Source organism: Emys orbicularis, chromosome 4 (assembly GCF_028017835.1).
Source record: "Emys orbicularis isolate rEmyOrb1 chromosome 4, rEmyOrb1.hap1, whole genome shotgun sequence".
NCBI lineage: Eukaryota > Metazoa > Chordata > Testudines > Emydidae > Emys > Emys orbicularis.
The window spans coordinates 110,511,106-110,532,906 of record NC_088686.1 but is presented as its reverse complement, the minus strand read 5'-3'; the positions used below and the strand labels follow the sequence as shown (position 1 = coordinate 110,532,906).

The 21,801-nt window shown below is 48.9% G+C and overlaps 1 protein-coding gene across 1 annotated transcript; it reads left to right on the top strand.

Annotated features, from left to right (window-relative positions):
- The first annotated feature begins 450 nt into the window (after positions 1-450).
- On the top strand, positions 451-19,852 carry LOC135877184 (synaptotagmin-1-like). The gene is made up of 6 exons (XM_065402563.1): positions 451-628; positions 2,861-2,976; positions 5,025-5,417; positions 9,771-9,890; positions 17,666-17,777; positions 19,539-19,852. Exons 1-6 carry the CDS (start codon positions 460-462, stop codon positions 19,850-19,852), a joined length of 1,224 nt encoding a protein of 407 aa, XP_065258635.1. The 5' UTR covers positions 451-459.
- The last annotated feature ends 1,949 nt before the right edge of the window (positions 19,853-21,801 follow it).

Here is a 21,801-nt window from a genome sequence, read left to right as displayed (position 1 = left end):
TTCTAGATGTAGGAATTACGTGTATTGAGGAGGCTTTTGTATTGAAAGAGGAGAGAACATTTGGCTGAAGTTTCTTTTGGGCTTTGTTTACACTGTGGAACTAGGCAGCAGGTTCCTGGATCAGCTGTTATCCAAAGCTGGGAACTGTTTTTTGGCTGCTGCTGGAGGTTGATATGCTGATAAAGATGGGGTAAATTGTACTCTTCCTTTCAAGGGCTAGTGATTTAACCCCATCTTAAGTAGCCAAAACCAGAAACCAACTATAACCCCTTGCCAACCATGGCGCTACTCTGGAAAGTGTGGGGATATAAACCAGCTCCTTGTCTCCTGCTTGTCACAATTCCCTTGTACTGGACCCTGTCCTCCCCCAGGAAAGCTGATCTAGCATCTCAATGGAAGGCCTGTGGACAGCTCCACTGGAAGCACTGATTCCTTCTTCCTCTCTTACAGGTCAGGGAGATGACACAAGAGAACTCCATTCTGCTTCACTTGCAGAGTTTACAGCTGCCCTTTCCCGACACCTGGAAGTATGGGATTTTGGCATTAGCCATCCTCCTGGTTTTGGTGGCTCTAACCATTTTAACCTGCCAAATGCGCCAGTGCCAGAAACTGAGAAAATTTGGGAGAAGTAAGTACCAGGCGACATACACACCAGCCACAAAAGGTCTCTGTGTCTGTGATACTTCACCCTTAACAAAGGACCTTCACACGGGAGCAAACTAAGGACCGAGCACAAATGTGCCAAGACAGACGTTCTTATCCTTCAGACTGCAAGCTCTTCAGGGCAGGGACTATCTTTGGCTACGAGTTTGCACTATGGAAGCCTTTGGGTGCTCCCACAATGTGCACATACAAGGGCTTCCTGCCTCCCAGCCCCTTTCCTCTTCTTGATTCCATAGTGAGGCTGTAGTGCAGAATTCACAAAATGTATTCCTTGCCAAAGGAAGACAGGAGACGGGCTATATTCCAGTTTACCTGGAGCTCTTTAAATCAAGACATAGACATGTCAAAGGAAGGAACAAAGTAGGAGTTTTATCAATCACGTCTGCACTTACTGAGCTCCCAAAGTCTTATCTCAGGATCAGTTTAGTGCCAGGGATGGATTCAACAGTGGCACAAAGACAGCTGCACAAAGCAACAGGGAATCAGCTCCCTGCTCGGCTCTACCCTCCCTGCAGGCTGCAAATAAGCACAAGGGCTGGGATTAATGCCCTTCTGGAGGACTCTCCTTCCTTTATGGGCATGAAGATAAGCAAATCCGTGAGCCCTGCTGTCCTTTTTTGATGTGTATTTAAAATGTAATTGACGCCACATGATGGGGACCAGGGCATTTCTGTACCGGAGCCAAATTTGGGATTTTAATCTCTGCCAAGAGCATTTGCCATTTAGAAGGTGGGGAGTGGATAAGAAATGCCACTTAATATGTTTCCTAGGGCAGTTTGAACAACTTCCTGCTTTAGAACAACTCCGTATGGGGAGACAGGGCAGGGTTAAGTGGGAGTGAGGGGCAGTGCTGCCCCCTCCTCTACTACAAGGGAGAGCTCTCTGTACTCCCCTTGGCTTGGGGGAGCACCTGCCCCATAACTCCTCCTCCCCTGGTGCAGAGAGAGAGCTCCCCCCCTACTCCCATTTCAATCTACTTTAACCCCTGGGACAAGGTTACATGCTAGAACTGGGTTTTCCATAAGACTCCCAAAGTGCAGCAGCTTATTCTGAGTGTCCCTCTGCGATCCTGATCCTGTTATCCCCAGGCAGCACAAAAGTAATCACCCTCTTGCAGCAGCAAAGCTCTATGTTTATTAACTTGCCTAATCCCCCTCCGAGATGGGTGGAGGAACCTGATTCCTCCTGTTAATACAAAGTAACCTCTATGTGTGAGACAAGAAAGGAGGGGAACTCAACTTCTCCTTATTGAACACGTGTTGCTTACTGGTTCTTCCTCTTACAATGGCCCATTGCACCCAGAAACTCCAGAGCACACAGGATGTACCATCACTCCAGCCAGCAGCTACTTAGATTTCACCAGCCCAGAGACATTAGCAAAACTTCCTCCCACGTTCCATCTGTCACAGCTTGAATCAGCCCATCTGTCATCTCACCCCCAAAGGGACACTGGTCTTAGGGCCACTTCCTCATTGCCAAACCTGACACTTCTAGCTTCCTATTCACCCCAGTCTCATCAATCCTAGTGTGCTTGGATCATTTTTTTCAAGCAAAGAAACAATATTCTCTCTTTCACATATGCCCTTTCTTCCCCCTTCCTTCCCTACCCCTGACAAGTTCAGACACTGACCTGAAATGTTAAGATAATCACGGAGTTTGATTTCCCCTGTATGGGATTATCAAATCTTGAGCTTTATGTGAATATATCTTCCTAGAATTCTCTGATTTTCACTTTTGTCCTAAATGAGTAGCAAGCCACCCCATGAAGTTTGGGATATAGGATGTTTTGTAGCCAGCTGAGACCTCTGGCCAATACCTCGACTATGGCAGTGATCCATACTGGATCCATCAGAGGAAAGGAATCTCCCCAGTAATGGGCCTTGCTAACTGCAGTGTTGTACCTGGAGGGGAAGAGAAGATGATGGTGAACTCCTGTCCCATTCCTGCAACAACTCTCAAAATCCTGGCCAGGCTCTTAAAGCAACTAGTGATTTTGGGTGGCTTGATTTTTAGGTGTCCAGTTTGAAGGATCTGATTTTCAGAGGGCAGGTCCTTGGCACTTCTGAAACTCCAGCTCTTTGAAAGGCATCTCAGATTGGGCATCCAAAAATCACCTTTGAAAACCTTGGCCCCTGGCTTTATATTTACAGATGCCATCTCCAGGCTGCTGCACTAATCTTTGCTGTCGTTCCCACAGAGAAGAAATACCTTAGTGAAGCCTGTAAGGACACAAAGGCGGAGAATGGTATCCTGGGGGATAAACTGCGACCAGCTCTCCTTGACATTGCTAAGCAGAGCCTTCCTGATGTCAAGGCAAGTGTGCTAACCCCAGGGCACCTGCAGAAGGTCAAAGGTGTTTTTTTGATTACAAAACGAAAGGGTCAGAATTGAGAAGTGGTTGACCAATTTCCAAGGGGCAAAATACTCTACATTGTAAGGGGACTTCTCTTCTGCTAAGATAAATGGGAAGCAAGCAGATGCTGAAGGAAATCCCATGTTTCCCAGGTTTGGCTAATCAACAGCACAATTATAGAAGTGACTGGGACACAGTAAAGGGAGATTTCTAATCCCAGTTAGAGTTGAGCATGGTGTGGCTAGTGCTGTGGAAAGATTCTTCACAATCTTCCAGGGTACTTTCATCTTCCTGACCTCCAGCATCCCAATGTTAATCAAACCCTGAGCCTCTCTCAAGTGCAAAAAACAAACTGAGTTAAATTACATTAGGCCTGTGGGGTTGGGGAGAAAAAATCCTATAGGTACGTGGGGTTGACACCACAAAAGTCATTTCCCTTATGATCTAATCCAGATTTGAATCTAGTTTGAACCTAGGAATAAGAAGCCAAGGCATTAAACCACTGACACATCAAGTTTCTCTTTTCACTGGCCCCATTCAATCACATTATTCTCTCGGGGATTGTAATCCACACTATGATTTCACAATGATGCTGTACTTGGGTAATTACTCCCCACCATACCTCAGCCTCCAAGAGAGAGGAGTATTGCTGGAGAGTCTACATACTTCTGGGAGCCAAATTCAGCTTGGATCTCTCCTCTGTGAAGCTGTCTGGGGGTGTCAGCAACTCCAACTGGAAATGGCATGACACCCACTTTTAGCAACAAGCCCTGGAGAAGAACCCTTTCCTCCATTTCCTAGAGCTTTCAGAACTGCAGGTGGGCATGAGAGAGTCCGGGGCTAGGAGAGATGTAAGATACAGAAGGAGCAATATCTGGGGAGCATAAAGGAAAACTTCCTCCTGTTTGATTACAATCTTGATTTCTGTTTCCTGTTTGTCTCTCTGCCTCTTATTCCCTCCTCTGAGAGGCTTTTGTTCTTACTTGAACACTCTCTAATCTCCCCCTTCTCATTTCTTCCTGATTCCCTCTCCACTCATGTAGTACCCTCTGCTTACCAAAGCAGATGCCGTTCCTGCCATGGCCCAAAGTGAACCTGGATCGCTCTGGTTCATGGTTAGCTTGTGGAGATTCCCAGCCAGCTAGGCCTCTCTGGGAGGGACTGGGAGAGCAGTAACAGCAAAGCTCTCAGATACACAAGCAGACCAAATCTCCAACTGGCATAAATGGGCATAGCTCCACTGCAGTCAATGTGGGAATACTGCGCCCAGCAGTACGAAAGGGAAACCAGAAGAGCTACAGTATTTACCTGTTAGATGAGAGTGAGGTGCTGCCAGCAAACAAAATTGCCCCTTTAGGACAGCAGCTGCTTTCCCCAGGCAAATTTAAAGAGCCAGCCCCAGCCCGAAAGGCATACTAGGAAAAAATGCCTATCAGAGAGCAGCAAGAGTTGACAGGGATTAGGAAGTTAGTAAGAGAGGTGCTGCTAGTGGTGTTTTCACTACTGTATCACAGGAATCATGCTCTAGTCTATGTTCTGTTCCCCACCCTCTGTGTCCTTTGTAATGATTTTCAGAGGCAACAAAGACTTCTGAACTGAAGTCAATGGAGCTATCCTGATTTCTAACCACTGAGGATTTGGCCCAAAGAGATATAAACCACTTGCCTCACGTCTTGCTTGCCTAACCACATCCAACACATACAAGGCCCCTCAGCACACAACATTTGGCTTGTCTACACTTGAAAGTTAATTTGCCTTAAGGTAGGGTATGAATTTAAAATGCAATAACTATTCCTGAATCACTTCATCTCTTAATCCAGAATTAGAGTGTCCACACATGAAGTGATTCAGGAATAGCCATTCCAGAATCACTCCATGTGCTGACAAGCCCAAAAGGGCAGATCACCACTAGGTATAAACAGGCCTTCAGTTTCAGTGACTGGAGGAAGAAAATAGATGTCTGTCTTGCCTGTTTACATTGTTAAAGAGCCAGTCTCTCTTGTTCCAGATCCAGAAGCTCCAAGAGGAACTGGACAAGCTGGGTACCTGCCTTTCCCCCTCCTGCACCAGCAGCAAGAACCTGGAGAGTGTGGGCAGCAACGCAGACTTCCTGGAGAGCTCCCGGGGCAGGCTGAGATTCTCCCTCTTCTACCACAGGGAGCGACTTGAGCTGCTCTTGACGGTCATTGCAGTGACAGGCCTGCCTAGCCGAGGGAGCGCTGACTCTGCTGTTCGGGTCCGGCTGCTGAAGCAGGTCCCATCTCACATCTCTGGCCTCCAGTGCATGGTCCATGAGTGGCAAACACAGGCGGTGAAGAACTGCAGGAAACCTGCCTTTGGGGACCAGTTTGTCTGCTCCCTGCAGGAGGCCGAGCTGGAGAAGAGCACTGTGAAGTTGGAGGTGGGGCTGGCTCATTCTGTGTTACCTTTGTCAGGTGCTGGTTAAAGAGGCTCAGCTAATGGCCCTGGAAAATTAAGCCTTTTCGATACCCACAGAAAAGGTGCATCATGGGAAAACTCCCCAATGCTGTCCCCTCCAGGTGTCTTGCTCTCTTCACCTCTGAAAGGGGAAGATGGGATTCATTCTCCAGGCCCGTCCACTCCATGGCCTCTCTGAGACTAACAGGGTCTCACTGTGTGGCCAGTTAGGGTGCCGGGCTTGTTGTGACATGAATGGGACTGTGGCACAAACTCCCTTCACACAGGCCGGATGGTAAGGGCTGGGGTCCCCTATATCAGCATTTGAAATGCTCAAACAGCAGTTCTTTGGCATTTTATTTCTGGGGCCTGAGGGGAGTGGCAGTATCTAAGTCAGCGAGATTTGATGGCTCTGATGCAGGACTGGCTGTGATCACTAGGTAGCATCACTAGCTTTGCCTCTCTCTCAATCCTTGGACACAAGGGTTTTCTGGGGAAATCCATTTGCACTCTTGGTCCATCAACAGCTTATGGAACAATGGTTCCTCCCTCTGGATAATTGGGGTAAACACATGGCCCTGTAGCGAATCAGTTGCCTACCTGGGAGGTGCTGAGGAATAATAGCTAGGATGAAGTGGAGTGTAGTGGCATTGAGTGGGTGAGAGGAAGGGTAAGATGAAAGTATCACATTCCTTCAAGATAAATCAGACATGGTTTATGATCTTCCAGGACAACTTTCAGAGGGGTAGCCGTGTTAGTCTGGATCTGTAAAAAGCAACAGAGAGTCCTGTGGCACCTTTAAGACTAACAGATGTATTGGAGCATAAGCTTTCGTGGGTGAAAGCCCACTTCATCAGACGCAAGAGATGCTCCAATACATCTGTTAGTCTTAAAGGTGCCACAGGACCCTCTGTTGCTTTTTACAGGACCACTTTGAATGTAGGACAAGCAGGCAGCTGCCTGGGGCACTGCATCTGAGGATAATGAGGGGACAGCTGTGGTCACTCACCCCCAGGCCAGCTCTTCTCCATCTGCATCATTTCTGCTCATCCACGTCTCACTCCAAAGGAGTGTCCCTTCTGTTCCTTCATAGTCATGTGCAGCAGCAGGTGCCTTTGAGTCAGCATCCTTCATTTTGGGTGCTGCAGCACCTCTTTTTAAGCATCACTGCAGGCAAGACAAAGGCTTCTGGAGCACAGTTGGGTACCCAGGCCACCCACCACACACATAAATGAGGAGAATTCCTTCTGGAGGGGAAAAAATGATACAGGTAGCAGTAAGGACTAGAGCAGGAAGTGAGTGACTGACTTTTGGAGAGGCATATTCAAACAGGGCACCAATATCGCTTGATCTGTACTCTGACCTCCATACATAAACAGAACATATGGCTCTTGTCCAAAGAGGAGGGCTAAGCAGATCTAGCAAGTTTTATTTCCTACTGCTTTTCCTTAAAGTGCTCCCAGCCCTTACCCTGAGGGCATCAAAAGCCCCTCTGAGTTATCCACAGTTTTTATTAACAGGAAGGAAGACGTCCCCCAATCAGGGAGCAGAAACAATACCATGTGACTTGGTGCCCAACCATTCAAACATTACATCCTCACACAGCAAACAATTTGAAAGTGTTCTGCAGGCTGGAGTGTGTTAGTACAGAACATTCGCTGAGCAAATGGGAGCAAGGAAGTCAGTGGTAAAAAACAGAGGTAGGTGCACAGATTACAGTAGAACCTCAGAGTTACAAACACCTTGGGAATGGAGGTTGGTCATAACTCTGAACAAAATATGATGGTTGTTCTTTCAAAAGTTTACAACTGAACATTGACTTAATACAGCTTTGAAATTTTATTATGCAGAAGAAATGCTGCTTTCGCTTTATTTTTTTAGTTTACATTTAACACAGTACTGTATTTGCTTCTTCTTTTATTAATTTTTTTTTTGGTCTCTGCTGATGCCTGATTGTGTACTTCCAGTTCCAAATGAGGTGTGTGGTTGACTGGTCAGTTTGTAACTCTGGTGTTCATAATTCTGAGGTTCTACTGCAGTGGTCCCCAACCTTTTTCGTCTGGCGGGCGCCAGACGACGAGCCATGGTGGTGGACGAGCATCCGCCGAAATGCCGCCGACAAGCGGCAACGTCAATAGGCGTCGCCGCCGAAATGCCGCCGACAAGCAGCGTCATCCAGAGGCATCACCGCCGAAATACCACCAATTTTCGGCGGCATTTCGGCGGTGACGCCTCTGGATGACGCTGCTTGTTGGCGGCATTTCGGCGGATGCTCGTCCTCCGGCCAGTATGCGGGCGCACTTAGACGCCACGGCGCCCGCGGGCACCGCGTTGGGGACCCCTGTTCTACTGTATTTCCAACCAAAGAGCTCGACTCCTGAATAAGTTGCTCACTATGTGTGATCTGCACAGCTCTTCCTCCCAGTAACCTGAGACGCCACAAAGAAAGGGCTCTAAACCTAAGCCTTTATGTATATTAATAGGGATTATTTTTTGTTTTTTGTCCTCTGCTACGAGAGCTTACAGAGACAGGGAGCTTATGCCAAGGAACTAAACAAAAGCACTATCTGTTCCAATACAGTTCAGCTCTCAAGACAGGAGTTGATGAGGAAGTCCCCTAGATGTAAGTGTTAGTAGCTGTATCAGGTGCTTTCTGTTTTCTGACTCAGCTGGTCAGTTTTTCATGGCATTGAGGAAGCAGCCCCAGAATGTGTTTCATATTTATGCATATTTTTATGTGATTATGGTTTTATTTTATTTTTCCTCTATTGGAACGTAGGCTGATTCTTTTGTTTCCATTCTCTTCCTGATGTTATGTTGTTAAATCAACATATTGCTACTCCTCCCGCCCCCAGAATATAGTGATATTATGGCAATGAGTTCCACAGATTATCATTGAGACCAAGAGCTTAGAAGGATACACATGCTTCTGGAAGCCTATATGGATCACAAGAAAATCCAGAGTTGCAGTAATACGGATTGAAAACCTACCACCACCACCAGGAGTTACAGAAAGGATGCAAACCCTCCTGCTTCAGGGTACAAGTCAACCTCTAATTACAGTTTGGAAGAAATTTTCCCTGGTAGAGGTTATCTCATAACTGCCTCCTGCAGCATTTCTTGCACCATGCCTGTAGCAGCCAGTACTGGCCACTCTCAAAGACAGGGTACTGAACTGGATGGTCTGCAGATCTGATCCAATACAGCAATTCCCATGTGTCACTACACACCTGCTATGTCTTGGCAATGCTCCAGGTGGCTCAATACTCCAAAGCTTCTCTACTATTTAGCCCTCAATTTCCCCATCTAATTACATTTACTCTTATTCACTTACATATGGGACCTTCAATGACAAAGTACCTAGCAAGTGTATGAAAGGAAATGCAGCAAGCAACTAACCAAATAACCATGACCAGAAGGGCTCGACCAGCCATTAACAGGCCCAGTGCTTGGGCAACAGTGAACTACAAAGGGGAGAAGAAGAGGCCATGCGGCGAGAGTGAAAGATGGAAGGAGACAAAACTGGCGCGCAGAGGAGAACAAAAAAATCCGCAGGGCAAGTTCCTCAGCTGTGTTAGAACATCTTTGCACAGCTCCTTTATGTCTCTATAATGTACTGGATATTGAGCTGTTGGATCTGAGCACCTCCAGAAAGGGAAAACAATGAATTTTCTCTCTCCCAGTAGGAAGCATTCTTAAAGTTTTTGTTTTTAACAACAGAAAGATACGAGAGTGCAAAGCTGTTCTGAACCCCATGTGAACAGCCACCAGAGGATTCTCTTGACATGTGTGGGGGGATTGTAAAGAGAGACGTTGGGCTGCTCCAGCGGACACCTGGGGCCACCCTGGCACAGAGCAGCCCCAGGATGCATGGGTAGCATAAACCTGCCTTTGCACAGCCCATCTTGAGCTGTGCGGAGTGCTCCTGAGTGCTATTTACACTGCAAATGAATTAACTGTGAAGGAGAAGCCGATGGAAGGAAGTGACTGAGTGGTGGGGGAGTGAGGAGAGAAGAGAGCTTGAAGGAGCCTGTTCAGGTGATAGGGGAAGGGAAGGATCCAAGTTTTATTTGCTGGGGATGTGCCTCCCTTGCTCTCATTTCAGTCCAATACTGACCCCTTCAAACCTGGTGCCTGGTAGGTAGGATTTAGACAGCTGCCCTGAGAACGTGATGCATGGACATGGAGCGTAGGCCTTGTGTGTGAAAAACAAAGGCCAAGTTTGAGACCTGGCCTAGTGCAGACGTAATTCCAGTTGGCTTCAGGGGATGTGGTACTGCATAGCCCTGCTCCTGTGTCCCCTGTGGGGGGGATGCTGATTCTCTCTGTCCCATAGGTTAAACATTACAACAAGTATTCCAGACACACCATGCTGGGGGAAGTGAGGGTCACCCTCAGCAAACTAAAGGCCTCCCAACGTATGGAGTTCTGCGAGGAGCTACAGAAGACTACAAAGGTAATGGTTCTTGTGTCACCTCCCACAATGTAACTACATCATGATTGCACTGAATGGATGTCTCCAGGGAGACAAGCCTTTGACTTTTTTCAGGCAGTAACCGGCAGTCCCTGCCTTCCATCAGCATGGGGCAGACCATGGAAAATGAGCGAGTGGCCTCATTACAGACCTACTTTGTGCTCCACATGCTTCCCAGGTAGGCTCTGCAGAGAGGCAGTGGTGTTTGGGAGCATGGAGTCTGGACTGGTCTCCCAGGGTATGTCTCCAAAGTGCAATTAAACACCCGTGGCTGGCCTGTGTCAGCTGACTCAGGCTCACGGGGCTGTTTAATTGCGGTGTAGCCATTTGGGCTTGGGCTGGAGCCAAATTCTGGGACCCTCCCTCCTCTTGGGCTCTCAGAACCAGGGCTCCAGCCTAAGCCCAAATGCCTACACTGCAAGCCCGAGGCACCTGACCTAGGCCAGCCGCAAGTGTTTAATTACAGTGTGGATGTACCCCCAGAGATGAACTACTCAAGTCAGGCTTGAGGCCCATTGGTGGGCAGCACGAAGAGGCTCATACTGCTGCTGCCAGTGGCATATCTGCTCCTGGATTAACGCCGGACTTAAGTCAGTCAGGAAGCTTTTACCTGCACTAAAATAGCATGTACTTGTTTGTGTAGCGGGAAGGTGCAAAATGAGAACACATTTTATATTCTAGGTTCCATTTATAAAGGTTAATAAATGCTTAGCTAATGGTTATAAACAGGTTACAGTCTAGCTGGTTATAAGCAACCCCGAGTCCAAAAACTCAAATAATTAACAATTTATTAAAATATCAATCCTTTATCAACTATTTATAAACAGAGCTTTACTATAGAGTGTTACTCAAAATGCCCCTTTTATTAAAGTCAGGCCCCTTTAACTGCCCTTGTTCTCAGGTGTATCAACTGCAAAGGCCATAGTTTGGCACTAGAGGAACATAATGCAGTATCAGCCTACCTCTGCACAGGCAGCAATAACTACGGACACACTTTGTTGTAACAGGAACCACACTGTGTTGGCTTGCACTGCCCCCAAGAACAAGGAATGGATGAAAGTGCCCTTCTTAGATAGTTTATTGCCACAAGAACTGTTCATTTAACTGTTACATAAAGAGTTGATACTGTTAAGTTATAGCCAAAATTACATGAAATCAATATGAATTTGACAGGGTTCAAACCCATTGTAGAGCCAGACTGCCAGATTAATGCAAAACAGAGCGGTTTAGGAGATCTCAGGGTTATGAGAATGGGCCATCTCCTTGTCAATAAGCAAGGAAAACCATTACACCTACCAGTTAGAAGGGAGAGAGAGAGGGGCCACCAGCTGCGCTGAAAAGAAAGATGCTGACAACTGCATAAAGGTCCTTTTAGGGCTGCAGCTGCTTGCCTCCGGCAAATTTAAAGAGCCATCCCCTGAAGGGCATGCTGGGAAAAAAAAATCTTATACAAGGGCAAACCTGTACTGAGGAGAATGGGTAGGGACCAGGAAGTTCCCAAGGGAGATGCTGCTCTTTTCACCACCATAACTCAGAAGTCATCTCCATATTCTGTCCCCCTCCACATTACTGATTTTCAGAGAAGAAAAAGGCCTCATATACACGTTTTTGTGGAGCACTGTTGCATTAACACCTCGACAGCTTGTGATGGAGTGCTGAGGGCTGGCACTTGAGGCAGCACTCTGGTCACTATTTGTTCTAAATAGGTTCCCTTAGAGAAGGCCTAATTGGACAGAGGACTACCTGCAGGGCCGGCTCTAGGTTTTTTGCTGCCCCAAGCAAAAAAATTTTGGGCTACCCCCCACCCCAACCCTGGGCTTACCCCCTCCACCCCCTCAACTGCACCCTCCTGCCGCCCCAGCCCTGGGTCACTGGTAACTCGCTCCCAGGGCGGGTCATTCAGCAGGAATTTTGGATGTGCACAGAACACAGACAGGATTGGTTCCCATATGGTTACAGAACTGCAGTAAAGTGGAACAATTTTCAGCTTGTGTGATTGAAGGCTATCTGGATGCATATTATAAGACTGTCCTACATAAATGAGGAAAAGTTGAGGTGCCTTTATTATTCTTTTGTTCCATTCTTTGTTTCTATGGGGAATGCACTATCACGGTCTTCCTTTTAAACAAATAAAACTAAAACTTTAAAAAAAAAACAACTAGCAATGGCTATTGAAAATAGCAACTCCAGTCCTAATAATCACTGGGAAGCATTTCTTGCTCAATTTATTCTACTTTTTCTACAGCAAGTTACAGTGGATCAGTATATTTGATTTGGGGGAAATGAAGTAACAGCTGCACTCCTGAATTTTGAGGGTGTTCAAATCTGGAAGGCAGGTGCTAGATTCCCTTTCTGAATATTAGCTATATCTGGAAAGGAAAAGTCAATTTCTGCTTCCATGGCTCAGAAGTGGAAATCCTCCTAAGTGCCTGGTACTGTATCTAAAGCTGCCCATGTCCAGAGCCTCCCCTCCCTTACTTTTCATTTTAAATTCTAGTGAGATCCACATACCTCCCTTGCTAGGCTTCAGATAGAGAGGTGCACTGTCCATTTAGTCCCCCCAATTCCTTCTTTGGGGGAGAGCTCAGGGCTGGGGCGGCAGGAGGTGCGGGGGGGGGGGTAAGAGCCCAGGGCTGGGGCGGCAGAGGGTGCGGGTGGGGGGAGAGCCCAGGGCTGGGGGAGCAGGGGAGTGCAGGTGGGGGCCAGAGATGGGGCTGCAGGGGGTGTGGGTGGGGGAGAGCCCAGAGCTGGGGTGGCAGGAGGTGCAGATGGGGGCCAGAGCTGGGGCAGCAGAAGGTGCGGGTGGGGTGAGAGCCCAGAGCTTGGGCGGCAGGGGGTGCGGGTCGGGGGGGGAGAGCCCAGGGCTGGGGCAGCAGGGGGGTGCGGGTGGTGGGGGAGAGCCCAGGGCTGGGGTGGCAGGAGGTGCGGGGGTGGGGGGAAGAGCCTAGGACTGGGGCAGCAGGAGGGTGCAGGTGGGGGCCAGAACTGAGGTGGCAGGGGGTGTGGGCGGGGGAGAGCCCAGGGCTGGGGCAGGAGGGGAGTGCAGGTGGGGGCCAGAGCTGGGGCAGCAGGGGGTGTGGGCGGGGGCAAAAAACCTAGAGCTGGCTCTGTTCCTACCATTCACAGCAAGCTGCAGATTTCAGTACCATATTCCTTCCCCCACCCTTTCCTGTTGCTAGTAGCCAAGGGAATGCTGGGAAATGTAGTTCTTTCCCTGCTCCAGGGCTGGCTCTATAGGCAGGGAGCTAACCAAGGAACTACAGCTCCCAGGGCCCCCTGTTGGTTCTCAGCTCCCATGCTGGATTCTTGCGCCCCAAGCAACTGCTTGCTTTGCTGGTGCCTAGAGCCGGCCCTGACTACCTGGATTACCAGGCCAGAGTGAGGCTGGTGAACCAATTAGCTCATTAACAGGGAAGCTGTTAAAAAAAAGGCACAGGAAGGCATGCTGGGGGAGGAGAGGACGCCTGGTTAAAAGGAGTCTGCTGAATAGAGACACCATCTTTCCTCCTTTTTGGAGAAGGGGTTAGAAAGTTGAGATAAGTAGGAGGATGTAGAGACAGAGGTAGGTGTTGATGGAGGGATTAAAACACTGTAAATAAGCCAGGAGGTCTGAGTGGGTCTGTGTTTGTGGAAGAGGCTGGGATATGCCACACTGCCCCATCATACAGCTCCAGTGCTAGCAGTGGTGGGGGCACTGCTGTAGTCTGGGCATTGGTATCTAGATGTGCCCTGATGGGGGTAGATGATGCTTTGGTAAGAATGCCACTAACCGGTTTACACCACCACTGCTAGCAAGGATGGAGCTACACCATTGCTAGCATGGATGGCTTCTCAGAAACCACAGGGTGGCACAGCCTGATGGAGAGAAGAGTGAATATACAAACAGAAGTAGGGCTCTGGGGTAGGAATTTGAAAAGTGCCTTAGGAGCACAAGTTCTATTGACTTTCAATGGTACTTGTGCTTCTAAATCACTCGGGCACTTTTCACAATCCCAGTCTAAACTCACTGGGCCAAGCCCTCTGTTATACTCATGAAACCCCATTAACTTCAGTGGCATTATGTGCCACTGTACCTGAGAGGAAAGATTTCCTCACTTGGCCCAATTCACCATTCCCCTTACCTTGTGTAGTGAAGTAGTTGAACCTGTGCAGAGTAGGTGTGATCTCACTGGCTAGCATTTTACATCCTCTTTGCACTGGCCAATCTAAGTCCAGGGAAACAATGAATTAGGCCAACTGTTTTCATAAGAGACCAAAATAATTCTCTTGCTAACCTATCATGCACATGGAAATACTGTCAGCTGAATGACTACCATTTTGGTGGCAGCAGCTGTTTTCAAACTCTTTAGAGTCCTTCCCAATAAACCAGTATCCTTGTACTCTGATAAAATTCAACTTAATATTCCAGGGTTGGGAGAAGGGGAAAGGTCATAGCAGATACCTCCTGCCTTGTTAGGATAACAACACTGATTCCACAATTACAATACAAGGATAATCAATTTGTAGGGTCCTGTGCACCCAGCAGAAGGTACTGCTGTTCTGTGGAATGGACTGTACAATTGATAATTGCAATTGATCATCACACAAACATCACCTAACAAAAAAAAAATCAATGCAGCTCATTTTAAATGGACTGAAAACTAGTTAACTGACAGACAACAGAAAGTAATTGTCAATGAAGAACTGCCCTCCAGTAGGGGAGCTTCTAGTTCTTCAGGAATCTATTCTTGGCCCAATGCTATCCAATCTCTTTATCTATGAGGTTGAAGAAAGTATAAAATCATTACGGGTAAAATTTGCAGATGGCACACAAATTTGGGTAGTGGTAAAAAATGAAGACAGGTCAGTTATACAGACTAAGCTGGATCGCTTGGTGAAGTGGGCTTGTTTCATGCATTTTAACACAGCCATATATCTAGGACCAATGAATGCAGGTCACTCTTACAAGTTGGAGGACTATGCCACTGGAATGCAAAGAACTTAGGGGCCTTGGTAGATAACCAGTTGAACAGGAGCCTAGTGGAATGTTCTAGCTAAGAGAGAGAACAAGACCTTTGGATGTATAAGAAGGGAATATCAAGGAGGAGCAGAAAGGCTGCATTACCTCTGTATATGGCATTAGCGAGCTCATTACTGGAATACTGTGTCCCGTTCCGGTATTCACACTTCAAAGAGATGTTGAAAACTGGAAACGAGTCAGAAGAGAGCTACAAAGATGATTTGAGGTCTGGAAAGCATGCCTTAGAGAGCCTAAAGAAGCTCGGTTTATTTAGTTTATCCAAGCAAAGGTTAAGAGGTGACTTGGTTACAATCTACAAGTATCTACACGGGAAAGAGATTTCTCATATGAGGTTCTTTAATCTGGCAAAAATGCAAAATGAGATCTAATGCCTGGAAGATGAAGCCAGACCAATTCAAACTAGAAATAAAGGGGAATTTTTAAACAGTGAGGATTTTCACTGAAACAACCTAGGAATGTTGTGGATTCTCCATCACTTGAAGTCTTTAAATCAAGACAGAATGTTTGTCTAAAAGATAGGTTATAGCCATGGGTGGCGGGTATCAAAAGCTGGATAAGGCTGAGCTTCCCCAAACAGCCCTGCATGGCCCTGCTAACTCTCTGCCACCCCTGCTTCCTGGTGCTGTGCTGCGGGTGGCTCTTCCCCTGTGGCCAGGGCCCTGGGCTGGGGCTAATGGGGGCCAGCCTGCAGCCAGGGACTCTGCCAAGAGCTCTGGGGCTGAGGGGAGAGGCTGCGCTGCCCTCTCAGTGTTCTGGAGATGGGGGTGCTCGGGCGGCCTGGGCGGGATGGGGGGCCTGGCGGCTGCAGCGTGTGTGTGTGTGCACGTGTGCTCTGGGCTCTGGCGGGAGGAATGGGACCTAGGGCAGAAGGGGCGGGCTGGGCGCTAGCCTCCCTGAGCCAGGGGTTCACCCGTTGCCCATGGTTATAGCTCAAACAAGTTCTGGGCTTGATGCAGAAATTACTGAGTGAGGCTCTTTGGCCTGTGTTATGCAGAAGGTCAGACTAGATTATTAAAATGGTACCTTGTGGACTTAAAACCTAGTACTCTAGGGCCTTGGGGGGTGGGTCTAATCCTGAAATGCGTCACAAGAGAAAGTTTGGATTTCTCTCCCCATTCCATCCACATCATAGAACCATCTCCTGACATAGTGCAATTAACGGTCTCCACCCAAGATAGGTCTGGGAGTGGCATCTTTGCACCAGGCTGGTAAAGGCCTCCAAGGAAAAAAAAGAGACCATGGCCCCATGATCATGAGGGTAGAGCTCAGGGGCCAACTGGCTCTCAGGAAATCTCCAGGTAAAGACAGACAGACTTTCCTATAAGTGTCGAGTCCTGTGGAGCTAATTCTCTGCACTGCCCCTTGCACCCTGTGTGAGGTGAGTGTGAAACATGTCCTTGTCAGAACAGTGATGACTCGGTGAGTTACACACATACAGGTCTTTGAGGCCACGTAGCAGGATTCCCTGTTACTCAGCTCCCCTCCTCAGGGCGTGGGAGGCAGCTACAGGCTCTTCACATTGCAGTCCAGTTATGGGAATACTGCTGGGGCATGTTCACTTGAGTCCTCTTCCATGCCTCAGGGGGTGGGGGCTGCGCTTCATACCCAGTCCCCAAGTCTCAGGTGGATTGGGGAAGGGAGGTTCTGCTGTTTCCTTTGCTGGCACCTGCAGTGCATGGTGGAGCATGCCTCAGCAGAGCCAGGTGCAGGGACCCTCCGGGGACCAGAGAGGAGCTGAGAAGCCTGACTCTGTGTAAGCTTTAGAGACGGGCCTCTCATTAAACAGGCTGAGGACTGTTAACACAAATTGGCTGGCTGGGGAGATTTCCTGGTAGCCCTGTGAGTGAGTTTGACCCTGATGACTGGAAGCAGGTCCGGCGACAGCAATTCCGGGCCCCAGGGCCAGGGTTGCCCCGAGAAGGGTGCGGAGCCTGGGGCGGAAGTAATGAATCCATCACTTCCGGGACCGACCACGCTGGCCAATTGCACCAGCAGCTCGCAGGGCCCCCCAAAGTGTGGGGCCCGGCGCGGTTGCCCCGATTCGCCATACCCTAGGGACGGCTCCACCCAGGGCAGAACAGTCAATGGGTCCCCTAGAAAGGTCCGCCGGACATTTGGGCGGTGCTGCGCCTGCGCTGGCTGGTGCCCAGCAAGCTGCCAGCTGCGCTGTTGAACGTGCACTTCCGGCACGGCCAAGGCTTTCGCATGCCCACTCGGCTGCCTTCGCTGCCACCAGTACCACCCCACCTGCGCCTAGGAGCACTGTGGCCCACCCAGGCGATTTAAAAGGGATGCAGAGCTTTTAAATCACCTGGGCCCCTGGGCAATTGCCCCCTTACACAGACCGCTCCCCCATCGGCAGGCCTGATTGGAAGTGCAGGGGGAGCTTCCAGGTCAGGATTGGGTGGGGGTTGGCAGTGCTGGGAGAGGGACACATTTTGTACAACACATGCTCATGCTCTGCTTGGCTTCAGTGCTATTAGTCCCTGGGTCAGGTTCTGATCCCAGTTGGAGGGTCACTCCAGATTTACATGGGTTTAACTCTGACCGTAAATAGCCTCCCTCGCTTTTCAGAGCAACTAAATACCTCCCCAAGTTTAGCTTTTCCTCCCTCAGAAAGTAGTCAGAGGGCGGCAGGCCACTATGCTGTTCTCAGCAGGGGCAGTTGAGTAGTGTGTGTACTGGAGGATAGAGTCAGGGTGGGCTATTCACAGCACTGCTTGCTATCCTTTCACAGGACCTTGTTGGAGAAGTCCTTGTGTCGCTGAAGTGTCTCCCCATCTCTCAGAAGATAGAAATTGGGCTGCTCAAAGTCAAAACTGCCTCCGTGTGCAGCAGTCCAGAGAAGAGTAAAGGCATTTATTTCACCTACTGTCTGTGGTTGCCTGAGGTTCTGTATCTCTCCAGCTTGCTCTGTCTGCGGCCTCTCTTCTTTCCCAGGGGAAGGATAGGGTATGAGAGAGAGTACGTCGAGCTCCCCTTCTGCTGGCCCATTACAGTCCAGTGGTAGGGGAGTATTTGCCAAAACCCCACTGAACACTGCTGCACTGGCTCAGAGCCACTGCTGAAGCCCGGACCCCCAGCACCGGGTGGGGCAGAATGCCATTGAGAATTGAAGCACAAGAGCGATAATGGAAGAACCCAGCACAGGGACTTCCACTGCTGGTACTTGAGTGACTCTTCCCTAGCAGGGCAGTCTCCTCCCACACGCACACATACATTGTGTTAGTCCATTTCCGAGACAACGCAGAGATGCAAAGGGGCAGAACAGAGAACCTGGCCCTTGTACCTGCCATAAAGCCAGATTAGTCAGGCTCCTGAGGATTCTCTCAGTATGGAGGAATCCCCAGGTAGCATACAACTGACATCCTCCCCTCCCCATGTGTGTGTGTGTGTGGTTGATGGAGAGATGTGGCCACAGTGTTGCTGTGCTCATGTAGTTCAGCTGTGGGGGCAGCTCCAAAGGGCCAGGGACCCACTTCAGAGACGCCCCGAGACTGCTCTACGTTGCACAAAAGCTGAAATGGCCCCGAGTTGTCTCGAATCAGGGAAACACAAAAGGTGACAAAGCCACCTTTTCCTTCCCGTGACCTCTGGGATCCTGTACCAAGCACCACCCAGCCAGACGGCACATCTGGGCACATTGTCGTCCGTGACATCCTCTTCCTCTGCCTGAACAGCTAGTTGGGGCGGGGGGGGGGGGGGACAGAAATATGGGGCTGTTATCGTCTTGCATTGTATGGTGCGTAAACTGACAGACAGCATTAGGGGATAAGTGAGTTGGATCTCCTGGCCACCCCATCCCACTAATTTGGCAAAGCCCTTAGCCCTTCCTGTGGTTTCTCTCTTGCCTACTCCTGCAGACATATTTCCACCTTCAGATCTCTCTTTTCTGGGAGGAACAAGGGCAGCAGAGAGTTCAGCTGCTTTTGAGATCTCCTTGCCCCAAGACCAATTGTTCCTCTACCAGGTTCCTCCAACTAGGAGCAGAGCTGGCTGTTTTGCCAACCAGGGTGGAAAAATATTTGATGCACATGCACACACCCCAAGAGGCTGTGCAAAAAAACCCACCACCAGAGTGGCACAGTGGTACGGTACACCTCAGGAAGTTGGTGCCCATGGCAACTACCCTGCTTGCCCACCCATAGAAACAGCCCTGCCACCAACACCCTTAGACTTTCTACTTGGAAGGGGCCTGACTCTCCAGTGCCTTCTCTCCCTTGTTTCCAGCCAGGCTTTGGTGTAGTAGGAACTGGGTTTAGTGTAACCATCCCCTTGCCAGTAAGGGTAAAATTATCTTCTTGATACCTATGCACCATTCTCATGGACTTCAGCAGGAGTCTCACACACATTCAAGGGCAGAATCTGGCGCTAAGCATATACCTTGTGAAACTGTCATGGTTCACCAACACATAAGTGCATGGATCACAGGACCCAAATCTGATCTACGGTTAACATTACAGCCCTCCTTCTGCACCACTGAAGTCAGTGGGAGCTTTGCCCACCGAAAGGGTGCAGGATCAAGTCCATAGAGCAGTAACGTCAGGTCTGAGGGATGCTCACAATGTCCTGTATCCTCATTTTTCCCTCTTGCTCTCTCCCTGCCCCAGGTGTGTATGCGAGAATAGACATCTCCTGCAATCTCCACAAACAGAAGCATCAGAAATCCAGCCCCAGGGCCCAAACCTCAGTCATCATCTTCAACGAGACTTTCCTCTTCCATCTTGCTGAGCCTGTTGCTGGGGCCTGCACAGTCCTGGTCTCCGTTTATGAAATGAGCTCCAGGGCCAGAGGCAGCAGCAGGCAGCTCATTGGACAGGCAGTCCTGGGGAAGAGGAGCCCCAGCGAAGCCAATGACCACTGGGCCCTCATGATGCAGTCTGTCCAGCAGCCTGTGGCTAAGTGGCATCCTCTGCTACTTTAGAAGGAGGATTTTGCACCACTTCCATGATGTAGAAACTGGCCAGATTTTCTCCATGGCATCAGGCCCAACAGCGTTCAAAGTGGGTATCTTCCAGAGATGGGTAATAGCCTGAAGTTCCTGGTTAGAACAGCACTAACTGAAGTAACTGCTAGTTGTGACAAAAGTTGCTGATTCATTCTCCCTCCCAGCAGCAGCAAGGGAATGTCTTTCCATCCCTGCCAAGTCCCATTGTGATTTGATTAACAGTACTATTGCCGCAGCACCGAGAGGCTGCAACTGAGACCAGGGCCCCACTGCACTAGGTGCTGTGTATACACACAGACAGTCAGTAAGAGAACAACTCTGCCCTTATGAGTTTACAATCTGAACAGACAAGGGAAGCAATGGGTGGGAGGAAAGGAGCATTATTATCCCCATTTGACAGATGGGGAATTGAGGCACAGAGATTAAGTGACATGTCCAAGGGTACACAGGGACTCTGTGACAGAGTGGGGATTTGAACCCAACATCTCCTGAATCCCAGTCCAGTGCCTCAAGCATCCTTCCTCTCCTTCCCCTTTCTTTGCCTGGGAGAGTCTCAGATGTGGCACTTTTCCAGTGAAGGCACCCAGGCCTTGCCACCACTGCCTCCCTTCACTCACACGCACATAGAGTGCCTGTGGGGATGGATGAATACAAGACCTCGGCATCCCAGGCTGTCAGTCAGGCACTTTCCTTCAGTGATACCCCCAGGTTAAAAACAAACGTGCTTTGTGTAAATGCAGCCCCCTCTCACCTGCTAAAGATAAATGAAACAGCCCAGACCTTGTAAACAAGAGCAGAGCCTGCTGAAGTAGGAGCAACCTGCACACTTTGCCCTTACTGCCATCTCAGGAAAGGTCTGGCCCCTGTGGCCACCACCAAAGCTGGAGAGCTGCCAGCTGCTAAATTTGGATGAATGGTTGTGGTCCAGCTCCAGCAAATGTGTGTGTGTGTTCAGGGCTCTCCTGAAGTGGCTAGGAGGCATGGTAGTGCATCTAAAGCTCATTAATGCTTGTAAACTGTTTTCTTCCCAGGATATCACCATTTCCCTGCACCACATGTAGGGGTGGACAGTGGCCACTGCTCTGGGACTTCAGGCTTCTGCTTTGTTTAGTCTCCCAGCAGACAGCACCCCCTGGTGGAGGCATGGCAGCACAACCTCACCTTGTATGGCTGTAGAAACAGATCAGACCCCACATCCACCTAGTCCTGTATCCGGTCTCTGACAGTGGCCAGCACCAGCTATTTCAGTGGAAGCTATAAGAACCCTGCAGTGAACAGATGTGGGAGAATCTGATCCCCACATTACGTCTCACCTGGATCTCTGTCAGTTAGAGAATGGTTTAAGCCCTGATGCACGAGGCTCCATAGCCTTTCCTAAATTTGTCATAATTAATTATAAGAATTTTGGATATTCTTGATACCCATAAACGTGTCTTATCCCTTTTTGAATCTTGGTATGTTCTTGGCCTCAGTGATGTCCTGTGGCAGTGAGTTCCACAGTTATGTGAAAAAATATTTCCTTTTATTGGTTTTGAATTTCCTACCTTTTAATTTAATTGCATGTCCTCTGGTTCTTGTATGATGAAACAGGGAGAACAGAAGCTCCAAATCTATCTTCTCTGTCTCATTAATTATTTTATATACTTTTTATCATGTCCCCTCTTACTCATCCTTCCTAAAGTGAACAATCCCACTCTTCAATCTCTCTCCATAGGACAGGCTTTCCAGGCTCTTCATTGAACCTTCTCTAGTTCTGCACCATCCTTTTTGAGATGGTGTGACCAGTACTCCACACAGTATCCAGATAAGGTCACACCCTTGCTTTATATGAAGGCATTAGAATATTCTCTGTGTTATTCACCATCCCATTCCTTATACAGCCTAACATTGTGTTAGCTTTTGTGACTGCAGCTTCACATTGAGCA